General features: G+C 30.0%; 3 protein-coding genes across 5 annotated transcripts in view; all 3 read right to left on the bottom strand.

Moving 5' to 3' along the window:
• Positions 1 to 53: 53 nt before the first annotated feature.
• Positions 54 to 1912, bottom strand: LOC127068244 (waprin-Phi2). The gene is made up of 4 exons (XM_051004167.1): positions 1454 to 1912; positions 1274 to 1339; positions 386 to 559; positions 54 to 311 (listed from the first exon to the last, which is right to left on the bottom strand). The coding sequence occupies exons 1-4, from the start codon at positions 1458 to 1460 to the stop codon at positions 217 to 219; spliced, it is 342 nt and encodes a 113-aa protein (XP_050860124.1). The 5' UTR covers positions 1461 to 1912; the 3' UTR covers positions 54 to 216.
• A 150-nt stretch (positions 1913 to 2062) lies between these two features.
• On the bottom strand, positions 2063 to 6668 carry LOC127068241 (WAP four-disulfide core domain protein 2-like). The gene is made up of 4 exons (XM_051004153.1): positions 6372 to 6668; positions 5698 to 5780; positions 4869 to 5102; positions 2063 to 2687 (listed from the first exon to the last, which is right to left on the bottom strand). Exons 1-4 carry the CDS (start codon positions 6425 to 6427, stop codon positions 2482 to 2484), a joined length of 579 nt encoding a protein of 192 aa, XP_050860110.1. The 5' UTR covers positions 6428 to 6668; the 3' UTR covers positions 2063 to 2481.
• Positions 6669 to 8266: 1598 nt separating this feature from the next.
• Positions 8267 to 13294, bottom strand: part of LOC127068213 (phosphoinositide 3-kinase adapter protein 1) — a 40043-nt gene continuing 35015 nt past the window's right edge. For all 3 annotated transcript variants that reach the window (XM_051004047.1, XM_051004064.1, XM_051004054.1), the window contains 8 exons: positions 12994 to 13066; positions 12515 to 12919; positions 11872 to 12297; positions 11628 to 11747; positions 11345 to 11439; positions 11046 to 11262; positions 10218 to 10793; positions 8267 to 9380 (listed from right to left, as the gene is read on the bottom strand). In XM_051004047.1, the coding sequence (XP_050860004.1) occupies positions 9364 to 9380; positions 10218 to 10793; positions 11046 to 11262; positions 11345 to 11439; positions 11628 to 11747; positions 11872 to 12297; positions 12515 to 12919; positions 12994 to 13066 (1929 nt within the window). In that variant the 3' untranslated portion in view covers positions 8267 to 9363. The remainder of the gene's footprint in view (positions 9381 to 10217; positions 10794 to 11045; positions 11263 to 11344; positions 11440 to 11627; positions 11748 to 11871; positions 12298 to 12514; positions 12920 to 12993; positions 13067 to 13294) is intronic.

Here is a 13294-nt window from a genome sequence, read left to right as displayed (position 1 = left end):
TCGTATGATTGACCTGAATGAATTTTCCTTGAGTGATGTTATATCATTCATAATTCGTCTTAATTAATTTTTAATTCTACAAATCATCGTACATACGTTTCTATATATGTAAAATATACTAAATGCAGAATTAAATTAAATCTAAGGGTTATCATGATTGTTGGGTTACATAAATACATATGTTTTAGTAGGAAATAATTTTTTATGAAAATTCTCTCAACCTCGGACACATTTTTCTCGCTTAGTGTTACGATCGAATTGACATTTTTCTTGAGCTCTACATGTTACACCAGCACATATAACGGCTCCACCTAAAAGAAATATGCGAATATTCGAGATAGTACATTGTTTGAAATTTTTATTTTCTTGAAAAAAATATACATACTGTTTGGCGAGCCTTTGTAACCATTACCAGTGTTAACGGCATTCGATGAGGTACAAGATGTAGAACCACATTTGTTAGGACAACATTTTTGATTACTTGAGCATTGATAGTCGCTAACGCATCTAGGTGTGCATTTGTCGATGGTATTCTTTAGAGGACAGAATCCAGGTTTACCTGAACAATAAAATATTATAGGGTATTTTATATGCAATTACGTAGATAATTTATTAATAATACATAAGTTTTTGCTATGTCTTTTAAACGAATAATTAAGCTTTGCATTTGAATGCGTCAATTTTTCAACGTTTTCAATATGGCTTGTATTGACACGAAGTATTTGAATATTCGATCTAATCTGCATGATCTATGCTTATCTAAAATCTAATCTTCGACGGAAGCAATTTATTCAAAGTATTTTATCTTTTTTTTTCCCCGATAAAGATAATAAATATTTTTATTTCACTGTTGTTGATGATATTGGGTTATTCTTATTGAATGCTATTCCACAGTAAGAATCATGGTACGCAGCATAGCAACGAAAGGCCATATCCTTGAACTTAATCACTACCTTTCAGAGAGACAATCGAATGCTTCGAAATGCATGAACAATGTACGCTTTTGAAAGAAAAGAAGAAGAAAGAAAAAGAAAAAAACAGAACAAGTATAAAAATCATGAGAACGAGTAAGACGTCTACGTATCCTACTGACTTTCACTTTTCAAACGGACAAGTTATGTAAAATTTATAAGTCTCAGACATTGTTATATACATATTATATATAAACATGCGCACACGACTTGACACTATACGTTTACTTTAAGTTCTAAGTCAATTAAGTTTCTATAAAAATAATATTAATGCATATATGCAGATAATTTTGTTTACTTACTAGAAAGCTGTCCTGCTGTCACGATTATCATCAGACATAAGCAAAAAAGGAGAATGTGAGTTTTGCCTGACAAATAAAATTTTTATATTAAAATAATTATTGAATACTAATTTTGATTATACGTATGGGATATTAATAAGGATCGATACCATTAATTGTTAATTTTTCAAATATACGTACTGTACATTTTTGCTGATGTTTTTTGCTGATGTTTTTTTTTTGATATTTTTTGCTGATGATTTGCTCGTTGAAGAGTAATAAGTAGACCTCAAAAATATTTTTCGTTCGAATGTCAATCGTGAACTGAGTTAGAAGCGTCTGATAAGCTCGTAATAAATCCTGCTATTTAAATCACCGTGGTCTGTATTTCCACCAACTCTTAACTGGAATTTTCTTTGTTTTGTTAATAAAAATATGAGGTTTTTCCGTCCAAGTAATATTACAACGAGTGAATCACTGATCACGCAAGCGAGTCTTAGGATCTACCCAACTGGAGAGGATAAACTGCGAGATGCTTTTAAGTGGCCTTTCTTAAACGTGTATCTTGCGTCACTCATTTTGTGAGAGTCTTTACAAAGTGAATAAGAAATATGAAACCAACGAGATTACTTTGGATAATTGATTTTAAGCGTATTATTTAATCATTAATCACATAATAGAGTGAAAAATTATCGAAATATATTTTTCTTTAATTTTCTATATCTCATTGTTTACATGTTTGAGTTCACATCTAATATTATCTAATTTTTTTAATTAAATTTGCATAAAATATATAAATATTATTAAATATTAGTACATATACTACAAGCCATAATTCACCGCGTATATATTATTTCATTTAATTAATAATAAAATAAATTTCTCAATATGCACTCAAATATACATATATATATATATATATATATATATATATATAAAACTTCTAAAGTTATTAATTATTATTAACTTCTAAATTAAATAATAACACTATTATAAAGAAATGCGACATACTATAACAAATTAAGCGTCACTAAAGAAATACATTAAAAATTCGATGAGTTATATTTCAAGCGTTCTTTTAAATACGTTGTAAAATTTAACGCCTCGATAAGTAAATTATGTTATCGTATATTACGAGTATATTAAAGTCGTTTATGGCACGTACGATAAAACATATAGCATTAACGTAAATTTATCGAAATTTTACACTTTCATACAATATTTAATCGTTATGACCTATTTCTACGAAATATAACCGATGGTTGCGAATAGTCGAAATCAAGTGGGTCATTATTAACTTCAGGATTTTGACAAGCTAAAGCGCCACATCGATTTTCACAACATTTTTTAATGCCTCTGCAATCGCCATCCGATCGGCAAGTTGATGTACATATCCATCGTCCAGTTGGTATAATCGGACAGGAACCTGGTTTTACTAAATAAACAAAAATTAATCTCGTCAGAATATATTAGAAACCAATAATACAAATTTACGAGATATCAAAAATGATACAAGTTTAAATTCATTTATCGATGAGTAATTAAGCGATGGCTTTTCAATCTGTTATTCTTTTATAATGTAATTTATGAATTAACAAATTAATTACAAAAAGATACGTAGATACTATGTGAGGATAAATTAAGAAAATAATTAATAAATATTTTTTGTTTAATAAAAATTTAACAATACTGAAAGAATCGTTTTGAAATGGGACAATTTGATAACTTTAGAAGATTTAATATCATCATCGGTTTTTTCACCTTGTGGTGTTCCCAATATCATTAATAACTAGAGTCGACATTGTAATTATTGGAAATCACGTTAGATCCATCCTTAATGTGAATATAATAATAGAATATCCTATTTTCCTATTTTGATTGATTAGATATGAATCATCGGAATTTTTTTCTCTTCCCTCCATTTGCATCGCTTTTACAATATTTTTGTGTTTAATTTCTATGTATCATGTATTATTTAATTTTTAAATTAATTTTATTAATAATTTTTTTTTTATATAATTTTCAAGATTTGAAGAAGTTCTTATTACTTTAATAATTTAATTTTTTATTTATTCTCCTTCTCTCTATGTGTGTGTCTATGTGTGCGTACAAGACATCCCCTTTATCTCAAATAATCGAAATATCTCGTGAAGAATTGAACCCAAGAAAAAAATTTTTTTACAGATTTGTTTAATACAAAGAAGTATATTATATGGCACCAATTTCTTTTTTCAGTCCGATGGCATTTGTTGAAACGAATTTAACGACGTGTCATATGAAATTAATTATTATTGTAAAATGATTTTTGTTTATAGTATACAACTTAATAACCTATGATCAACGATACAGGATTATACGTCTTAGAAACTTTAAATTTATACTATAATTTATAATATTTTATAATAATAAATGATCTTATGCAGCACGTTGTTGAATTCGTTCCAACAAATGCCATTTATCTATGAGACAAAAAGAATATATATATACATTCAAAATTTATTTTTTATATTATTTTATCAAAATTTTATCCATCATTCAACTTATAAAAAGAAATATAACATCATATAAAACTCGAGAAATATGTGGAACACATTCGTGCATATGAAACAAATATGTAAAAAACTTTTTTTGTTACGTTCAATACTTCACGAGATATTTGAATTTATCGAGATAAACGGGATCATACACACACTTATACATATACAATTTTGCATATATATATATATATATATATATATATATATATGCATACTCACACATAGAGTATAGTATATATATGGTGAGGAAAACATTTTGCATACCTAAAATATTTCCATTATTTGTAATAATATGGAGAGATATTACATACGAAATTAGCATATTGAAATCATCATAACAAGGCTGATCACATAGCGATAGAAAAAGAGCATGCCATTAAAAAAAAAAAAAAAAAAAAAAAAAAAAAAAAAAAAAAAAAAAAAAACAAAGAGTGAACCTTGAAATCTCTTCTACATCATGTAAAAAATATTTACATCACATTATGCTCCTTCTATATTATTCTAATTTTATACATAACACGTTTTAATATTTTCACAGATAAATATTTTAGGTAGATAAAGTTTTCGTCCATATATACATATATATGTACAAAATATATATAAAGATATCTAAATATAATTAAGTATATGTATATAATTATATAGATATATAATTAAATATGTACATATATAACCATGTATATACATGTATCATAATATATATAATTTTAAAATAAATTTTATGTTAGTTTCTAAAGATAATCGAAGTCGAAAAATATCATACAATGAAGTTCGATATAAGAAACGGAAGAATCATATTTTTTATAATCATATTATATATTTTGAAAACTAAATGTAATAAAAAATATTTAAATTTAAAAATAGCAAAATATTAATATTATATTAGTAATCCTACTCAATAATATAACATATATTTCCAATTTTCTTGTTAATTTATAGAGATATAAAAGTGATTTCAATTTCTATATAGTTAGGTTTATCAAATATATATTAAATATTTGTATGCATAAGTTTTTGACATTTACGTAAATTTTATCCATTCTTAAAATTCATTCAATCTGCATCAATTGGATACTTACCAATGTTAACGGCTTCTGTGATAGGCTTCACACAAATTGTACCATCGTAACTTGTAGGACAACATTTTTCAGATCCATTGCAGTCCATATCATTATTACAAAGATTTGTGCGAATGTTAAATGGTGTTGGTGGTGGGCATGCACCAGGTTTATATTGTCCAAAAGCCATTGTCGATAATGTTATTAATAATAACATTGATGAACTTAACGATGCCATTTCGTTGTTGTAGAAATCTTTAAAGGAAATACTTAGTGATTATCATTATCCAATCATCTTATGATAATAATATAAATGATTTTACGAATATATTATATTAACGAAGAAATTTTCTTTTATATCTAAATTAAAGAAATAAAAATAAAATTTCTTTTATATCTAAATAAATTAAAAGAAATATTCTTTTAATCCTATTCATCATATTTCTCAATGAATGTTATAAAGTTTATATTTTATTTAATAACTTCATTAAGAAATTCAAAACTATTTCAGCAATGCATAAACAGAAAGAGAGAGAGAGAGAGAGAGAGAGAGAGAGAGAGAGAGAGAATGCTTGGTTTTTTAAATGTCAGAAACATTGAAAAAAGAAAAATATGACTAGAAAAAGGGTTCCAATTAATTTGACGTAATAATATGAATAATTTAGTCCTATATATTACTAAATTATCTAAATTTTTATATAATTTTTATACAAACAAATTTTATATATTTTTTATAGCTTTTATAAATAAATTATGTAAAAGAAATTATATTAAACAATATACTTTTTTACGTGATATTTAATTGAGTTAATAGTAGAAGTAAAAATCGTTGAAAAGACAAATGACATACCTGTTAAGTGTTTACAAACGACGAACGTACTGCTACAACGAAACGAATTGCGCGAACGACTAGTGAGTACTGATCGTTGACACCTGTGAGAATCGAGAAGATCTTAATAATGTCTATGACAGTAGTTGAGTCAAGAGACAAGTATGTCCACTTTTATAATGTTGAAGTTACGTGTTAGTCATTATACACGGTAATATATCGAAGGTCGGGGCCGAGTTACGCGAGCTTTATCTCCTTTTCAATACTAATCATTAAGGCCTTATACGATCCAAAAATAAAAAGTGAATTTCGTTACAAATTGATAAAGTAAAGTAAATACTTTATCAATTTTCTCTTTCTCTTTTATTCATTTATTTATTTTTTTTTTTTTTAATGAAATATAAAATAATACGAACTTTAATCTTTGACAGACATTCGTGAAAAAATGATAGATCGAATTTTACGTTCTCGAAAAATATTTACAATCTTTCACTTTTCACTGTTACTGTCTCTCGTAAAAAATGATTAATCGATTTTTATATCTGTCAATGTTACAGACAAGGAGATATTAAAATGAAAAATAAAAAAAAAAAATATATAAAATTATATAATATAAATGATCGAGAAAGGTTTTTTCAATAACACCGAAAGTTTTACGAGAAAGATACAAACGATACAAGATCGTGAATACTCACGTTGGTGAACTCGAACGCTTCGTTTGATTTTTTGACAAAGCTTGATAAATTTTCATCTCTTATATATACCAAATTTGTGGTTGAATAACTTGGACGTCTCTATTTTCCTCAACGATTCTTGTTTCTGACATTTCCGAGTGGGAGTACCGATATCATTGTATTCGTAATTAGTGAGCGCAAAACCAATTAACGAGAAATCTGATGCTGCCAGCCGGAAAGTGGTGGTTTCAAACAAGAAACTTAATAAAAAGTTCTGAACGAAATACCGTCTATACCACTTCCAGGATGTTGACTGACATGCATTTGGTGTTATTTTTTTTTTTTCTTTATCTCTCTCTTTCTTTAGATAATTATTTGTTTTATTTTTTAACGTCTGACCGCACTTTTGACAAACTGGGTCAACTTTACCTTTGATTATGAAAGAAGAGCCATTCTATGGTTTCTATTTGTCTTTCTATCTCTCCGTATTTTTATTTCTTTATTAGCAAACTTTGTTAATATCTTCGATATATCTATAACTGAATGAATATTTAAAATTTAATTTTTTCAATGATTGTTAAATAGATAGAATCCATAAATTTGTTCTATGTATATATATTTATATATGTATACATATTATAATTTTAATTTTATATTAGAAAATCTGAGATCAAATTATGCCTTAAATTTAACTAATAATATAGAAAGCTTAGCTCATCGAAAAGATATTTGATTCATTAGAGATCATTTAATTGCGATCTAGTTCTATCAATCGAACGAATTACTCACCTTTACGACGAAAAAAAAAATTACATCGATCAGCCTTAAATCATTTTCCTCGTTCTTACGAAGTTTCCTTTCTTTTTTTTCTTTTTTTTTTTTAATAACACGAGGTAAAGAGCTTCGGGCCATAATTATCGGATCGCAATTATACATAACGAAGTCATTTGCATAACGTAACAGCTTAAGGTATAACGAAGTTGTGTAATTATTTTCGTATTAAGAATCGATTTTCAAGGAGGAGTTGAGTTCTGCCAATGTTCGAGGTCGACCGGTTTACGAGTTTCTTAAGAACGATTTTTCCATATCTGATACTTGTATAAAATTCTCTGTGTAATTCTGTGCGTAATTCTGTGCAATATATATATATATATATATTTTTTTTTCGGTAATATTTTCATAAATTTTACTCGTAAATTTTTTCTTCTATAAGTTATTGAGTTTTAAGTTAATTAAATCGCATGGGTTGTAATTAAAATTAAAAAAAAAATCATGAAACGTGATTGGAGTAATGTCCGCATCGTCTTTTTAAGACCTGTGTAGTGTTTCGATGACGAGGAGGTGATAATATACAGTCAATGTTACGAATCACCTTATATTTATTAAAACGTCTCATAAATACGAAAATTAGTTATATATATTTATCTTATTTGCTCGATAAAGAAAAAAAGAAAAAGAGAAAGAAAGAAAATAAAAAGAAAGAAAGAAAGAAAGAAAAAAATCGTTCCGTCGTATTAACAGCGGAATGAATTATGCACTTGAAAAATAAAATAATAGATAAATGCATTCTTGGTACTATCTCGAAGCGCATTTTACACGAAGATAACTTCGATATATAAGTAAGTTATAATTACTTTCAGTAAGAAATGCTCGGATATCGAATATACAAGCGAACGATAAAATAAATCTAAATAAAAAAAAAAAAAGAAAAAAAAAAGGAAAAAGAACGCTTAGCTATTAACATCTTCCGATTGTTATCGAACACTTCTTTTTTACAATTCTTTTTGGATTATAATATTCATTATTATTAATCGTATGAAGAACCAGTTTACGGTACTTAATTTATGAACGCTTAATGTAGTACTTTATATATATATATATATATATATATATATATATATATATATATATTATATATATATATATATATATTTAATAAGAGGATTAACGTAAGGTTTATAATTCGTAAGAAAAGTCGATCTATAGAAAGAAAGAGACAAGAAAGAGAAAGAGAGAGAGAAGGAGAGAGAGAGAAAGAGAGAGAGAGAGAGAGAGAGAGAGAGAGAGAATTAGTAATATAAATAGTTCTTTACAAGATTTTGGTATCAATGACCAAATTGGAAAATTTGATTTGGCGCTCTCTAGATTGTATTTTTTCTTATAATCTATAACTTAATTATGAGAAAATGAGTCAAAAAGACTACTTACGAATGGCACTACACCGAGCTTATTTCTATTTTACGAATACTCGTACATAATTCCTTAAGTTATACATTTATTTAAGATAATCGCATTAGAAATGTTCCCTTTTTTCACGCACATATACGTACACACATATACATACACACTGACACATTCAGGTTACTTGATATTCAAAGTGTTTACTAATTATTCACAGAGATCACTTTGAAAGTCAATAGCAATTGTATCATCATTACGATGTTTACGATGACTAACAATGTCTCTTAATATTTACGACTGTAAAAAATAATTAATAATTAAGTTAGACGATCGGCATAGGCAAAATGATGCCTTTTACATGAATATTTTAAGTCTTATCTCATTTCTGTCTTTCGTTCATAAATGAATAAAAATGTACATAGAGAGATAATATGTTTTATATATATGTGTGTGTGTATATATATATATATATATACACATATATATCCACATATATATATATTTCAAAAATTACTTAACACATATAACAAATGTATAGCTATTTTCGTGTAACGTTTGCCGAGCATATTAATTTCCAGATAAACTTACTATATCGTAATAATATATATATATTTTTTTCTTAATACGAATCGGATAAAAAAAATAATATATACTAATTATATAGACGATGTTGATTTTGTCAGTTACACTTAATAGATTAATTTTAACTTTGTCCGATACGTTATGTCAAAAACGACCTACCTACATATTAGATTTAACGCGCGTTGAAGGCACTAACAATAAAATACACTGAAAATATATACATCCTTTTTGCCAGTTAGATCGGAGTCTTCTATTTTTTGGTAACGGCTGAAAGAAAAAAAAATAAATAAAATAAAACGATACAGAAATGAAATTAGTTGGGTACAGCTATGAACAAGTAAGTATATAAAAGTAAGTGATTGACGATTCGAGTTTTTTTCATTTGTTGAAAAATACAATACTCGTTCGAATTTACCGAAAATGGTAACTCGTAGCTTGTAATGTTTCCACGAAATTGACATAGAGAGAAAGAGAAAAAAAAGAGAGAGAGAGAGAGAGAGAGAAACAGAAAAACACGATTCGTTTTCGGAGAAGAACTCGAATCCGTGACGGAGAATAGTAATGAACTTTTCGAATCGTCCGTACGTGATCGGAATACAACGATGGCATCATCATTTTCTATCGATTTTTCGCGAGAAACTCGAGAGTCCATCTTACGAGTCAAGGATAACTTTCTTTGTCGACGGTTCGAAGAACCATATGTATGGTTGTCGATGTCTTTATTTAACGAGTGAGTGTAATGAGTAAGTTGGTCTTTCCAGGAATGCCATGAATAAGATCGAAGGTCCATAAATAACTCATGTCTCTGCGGTATACATACCAGAGGGAAAGGAATTCATAAAATTAGAAAATATTACTGTGTCAGAGGCATAAAATTTTCAAATGAATGAAAAACAAGAAAAAAAAAAGAAAGATCGCATAGGAATAGTGATATATTATCCAAATGTTGTCGACAACAAAGAAAGTTGAGTCACTAGTATGCTACGTATCATCCGTAAGAAATGTGTTAAAGAAAAAAAAAAGAACTATTAAAAAGTAACAGATCCTAATCATTATTTTTTTTCTGATCGTTAAAAAGAAAATAAACATTTTAAAGATCCTTACTTCGTGGTGGCACAGGTGGAGCAGGCCACTTCTTTGGAATGGCGCCAACGATTTTGACGATGTCCTGAGAATTCATTCCCAGATTCATATACTCGTGATGAAGTTTACTGCTGTCCTCGTTATTAACATCCGTTTGTACGTACTCCTCGTTACTATCCGAGCCAGGATTATGTTTGTTTTGTTCGACGGATACGTTTTCTTCGTTCGACGAAGGGATAGGTTCAATAACGACTTCGACCTCGATCGAGTTTGAATTAGAATTAGAATTTGGCTCTATAGGTCGGTCAAGGCCATCGGTAGTCTCATTAGACCTTGTGGTTTGGCTCGAAGACGAAAGGACACAGACTGGCATCGCGTTGACGTAATTCGATGGTATACACATACCAGGAGGAGGTACAGGTGTAACGGATGAAGTGATGTTTATCGAAGATGGATCGATATGAGTGTTCGATCGTTTTGTGGTTTCTCCATCGTGCTTCTTCCCGGAAACGTTTTGATTAAGTTCGAGATATTTAGGATGTTCGCTGGGTGAGCCTGGAGTCATCGGTTCTCTCAGTGATCCGTCTGATTTAAAAGCTGTATATAAATTATAGAAAATTGAATTAAAAGATATAGAAAGTTCAGTTAAGTGAATTTATCGATCGAGTTATACCAACGAGAAGTTGGAATTTCTGAAAGGAAATTTCAAATGGAAAATGGAAAGCAAACCTTTCATGTTCAGGAATTCCCAAGGATTGAATTAATAAGAGCTAACTCGATTGAAATTTCGATGTTATTAGATTATCTAGAACGAACTTATGGATTCTCTGTTAGTGACGTTATACGTACAGTGAACGGGTAATCCGGATGGTGGAAAAGCAATGTAATACTCGTTGTCCTCGGCTCTTGACGGTGGTTGAGATGGCCTAAGGTCAAGGTCTGTTGCGGTTGAAGAACGAGGTGATGGTGAATACCGCAAAGCTGGCGAGTACGTACCAGCGAGTGGTTTTGGTGTTGGTGGTATTTCGTAAGACATTACGCCTGCTTTATCTGCTCTATTTTGAATCTACGAAGAAAGCATATGAGATCAGGTGATTAAGCTATAACGTTAGCTGGTAACTATCGAGAAGATTTAAATCAATCCTTACTCTTCTGTCTTCGGGATCAGAATGGGTTCCACTATCACCTAGGCTGGTACCACTGCAGCCACTGACAGTGCTCATTCGTCCAGACGACGACGAACCTAAATTTATATACGATTGAACGATCAAAATGTCGGCAAAGATTCGTTTCAACACATTTCTTGGATATATGTTGGGTCATGGTAATACGTGATTTTTTTGGCTAAGATATAATTTATCGTTTCTCATGAATTGGATTTGAGAGCAAGGACAAACGAATGACAAGTTTAAGTAACGAGATAACTCTTACTGGAAACACTGCCAAGGCTAAGACTGCTGACAGGTCGACGATCTGCCAAGGTTCCGTTCACGGCTTCTGGTTTTGTCGTTGGGGAGGAGTCATCGGTACCATTAGTGGAATCTTTGGAGTCTACAAAAAGCGAGACGTATAAGTTCCAAATAAAAATAGCAAGGGAGAAAAGATAATTAATCTTCTCAACAAAAATAAGTAAAAAAAGAAATAAAGAAATAGGTAAATAAAAAAGAACACTCACCTTTCTTCCCTTTCGAGAAGAACTTTCTTATTCTGTCGAAAGGCGTGGGTGCTTTCATCTCCTCCTTCATCTTCTTCTGTATCCTCTCATATTCCTCCCTCATGGCAGTCAATTGCCTCTGCTTGTCCTTGAAACTCTGCTGCACGTCGTTTCGGTTTCTCCAATTCTCAACGAGTCTCTCGACTTCTGATATTGTGAAGACGTTGTTCTTGAAGTCGTTGATGATCTCGAGAAGCTCATCCTGGGGTCTCGAGTGTTCCTTTGATCTTGTGCTGGAATTCGAAGAAGTTCTTCCATAGGAAACCGAAGACTGACTATCTTCGCGTCCTCCTGGATGCGAGCCATGGTTATCCGATCGATTTTGAGTTGGTGTGGTAGTTCGGGAAGGTGCTTGGTGTGATCCATTTAACGTAGGAGTTTTAGGTCCTGAAGTATAAAAAGGAATATTCGATTTTGTAATAGAAAGAACAAAGATCATATCAAAAGCATGATAAATGATTTTTCTTTACAAATGTACAAAATTAATTAGATTTATGATTCATATTTGAAGTAGGAATTTCAAATAAAAAAAAATAGCACTAATTTTTATAGCGGTTATGAATAAATCAACTTATTTGATATAGAATTACTGAGTTGTGCTTACCAGCAGGGTGCATTTTCATGTAACCTTGAAGTGGTAGGTCGAGACCATTTGAAGTGATCGTGGGTGTTGTAGGTGAAATGATCACTGGTGTGGGTGCTGGAACAATGGAATAATTCGCTTCTAGGGGATTGTTCGGATTAATATTGGACGATGTCAACAATTGCGTGGGTAAAATCAGACTAGTGATCGGTCTTGCAGCTGGTGGCACTGAATAAGCTTCACTGAGAGGTCGAGGACGACAGTAATCTTCCTGATCGTTTATTCTTTCGTTGTTCTTCTCGTTGTTGTTTTTATTTTCAATTCTATTTTCGTTATCGTTGCCTTCGACTTCGTTCGTTTTATCATTGTTCGTTTCGCTGGTTTTGTCGTTACTTTTGTCATTCGTAGAATTTGTAGATTGAATATCTATGGAAGAAAATATTATTTTTTTCAGTATCGAAACCATTCAAAAAAATATAAAAAAGAAGACAATTACTTACCTGTGGCCTGACTTGACGCGTTCTCGCTTATGACTTTAAGGTAGCTATACATGTTGGTGAACTCGTTCATTTGCTGCGTTTCCGTAGTCGAGGATTCAAGGCAAAGCCCGAAACATGCAATGCAAATGCAGTTTTCGGTTAGTTTTTTAAACGCATTTATAATATCAATAGAATAAAAGGAGTAACAGTGCTGCGTTAAAGCTATTTCGAGGAACAAGCGAATGCTTTTTGTATTGGCCAAATTTTGAATCGTTTAGGGTAAAAGAAGTATCGCGATAGTACCGATTATCGAAAAACCATG

This window comes from Vespula vulgaris, chromosome 1, assembly GCF_905475345.1.
Source record: "Vespula vulgaris chromosome 1, iyVesVulg1.1, whole genome shotgun sequence".
NCBI classification, from domain to species: domain Eukaryota; kingdom Metazoa; phylum Arthropoda; class Insecta; order Hymenoptera; family Vespidae; genus Vespula; species Vespula vulgaris.
This window is presented reverse-complemented; position numbering and strand designations above follow the sequence as displayed.

What these genes read in the sequence shown, in the direction of transcription:
- LOC127068241 (XM_051004153.1), bottom strand. Translation starts at nt 6,427, where the DNA reads ATGAAAATTTATCAAGCTTTGTCAAAAAATCAAACGAAGCGTTCGAGT. An exon ending in AAGCGTTCGAGTTCACCAAC is followed by an intron (nt 5,781 to 6,371) that starts GTGAGTATTCAC and finishes CGATTCTCACAG; the next exon opens with GTGTCAACGATCAGTACTCA. An exon ending in CACAGAAGCCGTTAACATTG is followed by an intron (nt 2,688 to 4,868) that starts GTAAGTATCCAA and finishes TTGTTTATTTAG; the next exon opens with TAAAACCAGGTTCCTGTCCG.
- LOC127068244 (XM_051004167.1), bottom strand. An exon ending in GACAGCAGGACAGCTTTCTA is followed by an intron (nt 560 to 1,273) that starts GTAAGTAAACAA and finishes TTTATTGTTCAG; the next exon opens with GTAAACCTGGATTCTGTCCT. An exon ending in TTACAAAGGCTCGCCAAACA is followed by an intron (nt 312 to 385) that starts GTATGTATATTT and finishes TATTTCTTTTAG; the next exon opens with GTGGAGCCGTTATATGTGCT.